General features: G+C 34.6%; 1 protein-coding gene across 1 annotated transcript; it reads left to right on the forward strand.

The window, feature by feature from the left end:
- The first annotated feature begins 320 nt into the window (after window positions 1–320).
- LOC117103305 (chitinase A1-like) lies at window positions 321–2,741 on the forward strand. Its single transcript, XM_033243849.1, has 3 exons — window positions 321–589; window positions 1,338–1,613; window positions 2,494–2,741. Exons 1-3 carry the CDS (start codon window positions 448–450, stop codon window positions 2,739–2,741), a joined length of 666 nt encoding a protein of 221 aa, XP_033099740.1. The 5' UTR covers window positions 321–447.
- The last annotated feature ends 786 nt before the right edge of the window (window positions 2,742–3,527 follow it).

Consider the following 3,527-nt stretch of genomic DNA (forward strand, 5'->3'; position numbering starts at 1 on the left):
TTAGGAGTGCGAAAAAAAATTCCCCCAACCAGGATTCAAACTCGGAACCTTCTGCTGTCTGCAGATTCCTAAAACAACTGGGCTATTGAGGCTTTCGTTGGAAGTTTAAATCCGATTGGTGACAATTCATTTTGCACTCTACGGTATGCCAATACAACTCCAACGATCCTTGAAGGTTCCTGAAATATTCATCCCAATTTTTAACAATGATAATTTTTTAGAACAGTGCGAATGAGTGGGTTTATATTAATAGGTGGGTATCTTAATCATAGACTACAACATCACAAATTGTTATTGTTTTTTTTTATATATATTTCACTTGTGATTATTCTTCTAGCATCTGGAACAGAAGGCGAGATAATTGTGAAGGAAGCCACAACTGATGAACTCTTTGTGGCATTCCTTGGCTACCAAAATGTGGCAAATTATGAAATCGTTATCGAGACAATGGTGAATGTAGTAGATACTGTCCAAATTAATTCAACATTATCTTCGTTTACTTATCGCTTTGATAATCTGACTGCTGGATCTACGTACACAATCAAGTTGACAGGTAGAGGATTCGAGAATGAGGCAGAGATAAGTACTGGTAGGTTCATCAATTAAAAGGTTAATGGTTACATGCATTTATAATATTTTTTTTTGTATATTTGAGTATGGTAATGGTACTTAAAATCATAGATTCTTTGGTTCAAATCCTGCAAAAGCCAGGGTTTGTCTCATGACTAAAAATAAAACCTCCAAAAGCCCTGACCAGATTTTAAGCCCATATATAGTCATAATGTACCTATAAATGGTAATGATATGATATCATCATGACCATATTTAGGCATGTCACATGTTTTTGTCGAACAAAATTTGATACTCTTGACAGGGCTGTAGAGCTGGAAATGTTTGATCAGACTATATCTGATATTGTTTGTTTAAACATATCTGATCAAATAGATAATGTGCCTTTCCATGTCTCTAGGAAGTATGGCATAGCTCGTAAAAGATTAGGGAGATTTCAACTAAGTAAGATCTTAAATGAAATGACGTCATGTTAAACCTAATGCACGTACTGAATTTTAATTGTCGTCTGAATCTAGGACGCAGTGGGGATGCAGTGTGGACTGAGTCTACACTGTGTAGAGAATACAAAATGGTCATGGATAAGTTGCATATTGTTTTGGGTCTACCAGATTAATGTATGTACATGGTTTAAGCTTCATATGAAAAATTTACAGAGCTAATTTGTGCTGGTACTTGAAATTTCAATAATATATTTTCTTTTCGTTATCTACACTGATAATAATTTGCACTGTAATTAAATGTATATTTTATCGATTCATTTTTAGTTTCCTTACCACCAACTAACCTCTCAGTAGAGGGAACACCAAGCGGTGGGGTCACTTTATCTTGGCTTGCTGCATCTGGAGCTGAACGTTACGAAATCTTCTACAGTTTCCAAGCTTTGGTAATTAATCGAATACAAGCTCCCACAGTGTCTTCCCTGACAACCACAATATCCACTCTTTACCCTGGTGTAGAATACACATTTGAAGTTATAGCGGTCATAGGACAAGGAGAAAACATTAGGAAAAGTGAAGCGGTTACAGTTAAAGCTACTACAGGTAGGCCGAAGAAACTAAACAAAGTTGAATGTATACCTCAACTAAGCAGATATTTTTTGGCTATTTCCTTTATTCAATTTTTTTTTTCTTAACTATTTCCTATGTTTTTGCACAGGGTTTTTCTACCCTCTACTATGTTCACTTTTATGAGTTTAGATCTTCTTCAAACTTGGTCAAAGCAAATACAGTATAACAGAGATGTGCATAGTAAAAATGTTTTGTGTTTAAATGTGATTTTATGCAAATTGTGGCGATTTTCGTTTGGTGCAAGGAAAATTTACTGTGATGTGCATAAACAGTCTTCACCCTCAAACTACACACTTAATGTAAGTTTGTCTTTGTGACAGAATACAAACATAATACTGGAAATCTCCGGATTTTACAGGTTCGATTCTAAAGCACAATGGTTGGAACTCTCTACTTTAAGTTTTTCAGTATTATTGCGGCTCAATTTTGGGTCTCTTTTAACTTCATAATTTCAAATATTATTTCTCATTATTTCAATGAGGAAAACAAATGTGTATATAGTTTTTAATCAGTTCATAGGCAGATTCGAAGGGGGTCAAAACCTGAGTCCCCAGTTTTTGAAAATTTAAAAACAAATGGGGAAAAAGCTAACATTAAAATTTAAGCCTGAGAGTGCAAATTAAAGCAATTTAGAAGTGCCATACATATACAATTTTGTACCTCAGCCCCAACCATGGTGGGGCTGTAGAGGGAAAAGCCAACTACTAGAGAAACAAGCATTTACAAACTTCTAACTTCTGTCTATAATGTAAACTATGATGTAATGTTGCAAAACATTAATGTACATAAAAATTATGTACACATAATAATCATATAGCTTTATAGTGAATATATATATTTTAAAATTCTACAGAAGTGCCCAGAGTGATTGGTACAGCCTCCACAGATACAACAATAAATGCCACATGGTTTATGAATGAAAATGCTCAGAATTACAGCGTGTATTATTCACCTAGTGATGGAGACCAGGCCAGTCCATTTGTTACCGAGGCAAATAGCACCACATTGTCTGGATTGACACCAGGGGAAAAATACCAAGTGGGAGTAGCAGCAAACTTCGCTAATGGAACAGTACAGATCCTGTCTCTTATACACATCTAGATGTGTATAAGAGACAGGCTCTCAACGAATGTTGTCCTATAAATAGGTAAATACATTGTGTAATAAAATGCCTCTGACGGGACTCGGATTTACATAAGTGTCAGGTATACTTCATTACACAACGGGCATTAAGGTACGGCTGGAAATAAATAATAACATATAATATATATCAAGATAGCCGTTAACACTGTTAAATTGTATAAATCATCAAAGGTAAATACAGTGTTTGAATAAAGGACATGATGATACATTATGTAGCATAGCTCTCAACGAATGTTGTCCTATAAATAAATGAATAAATACTTTGTATAATAGAATTCCTCCACCAGGATTCGAACCTGGGCCTCTCTCTGTCAAGGTGAGCGTCATAACCATTAGATCATACAGGGCTTCATGGTTGACCAGATTTACATAACTATTAGGTACACTCCATTAAAGTACGGCTGGAAGTAAATAATAACACGCATTGTGTAATGGGAATTCAAAAAGAATTTGAATCAAAGTAAACAATAGAATACACTTGATTTTGAGTACATTGACAACGCCTAGATAGTATAATACATACTCCAAGTATAGAAATGCACGCCATCATGTCGGGATTCAATATTTCGAACACTAATTATGTCATCATCACCGCCTTTTAATCAACTTGGCTGCCATTTTTAGGCTGTCTTGTGGTTGTTTTTCAAAGTTCAAATTAGGTTCCATACAACATAAACAAAATTGATACATATAAATGTAAATATAAATATGAATATAAATATAAAAACAAAAAGTTGCATGGAA

This window comes from Anneissia japonica, unplaced genomic scaffold (genome assembly GCF_011630105.1).
Source record: "Anneissia japonica isolate Jap-2015-1 unplaced genomic scaffold, ASM1163010v1 scaffold183269_len6043_cov129, whole genome shotgun sequence".
Taxonomy (NCBI): domain Eukaryota; kingdom Metazoa; phylum Echinodermata; class Crinoidea; order Comatulida; family Comatulidae; genus Anneissia; species Anneissia japonica.

Bases quoted from the DNA above. Each gene is read 5' to 3' on its own strand.
- LOC117103305 (XM_033243849.1), top strand. From the start codon at position 448: ATGGTGAATGTAGTAGATACTGTCCAAATTAATTCAACATTATCTTCG. The intron at 590-1,337 runs GTAGGTTCATCA...ATTCATTTTTAG, and splicing joins TGAGGCAGAGATAAGTACTG to TTTCCTTACCACCAACTAAC. The intron at 1,614-2,493 runs GTAGGCCGAAGA...AAAATTCTACAG, and splicing joins TACAGTTAAAGCTACTACAG to AAGTGCCCAGAGTGATTGGT.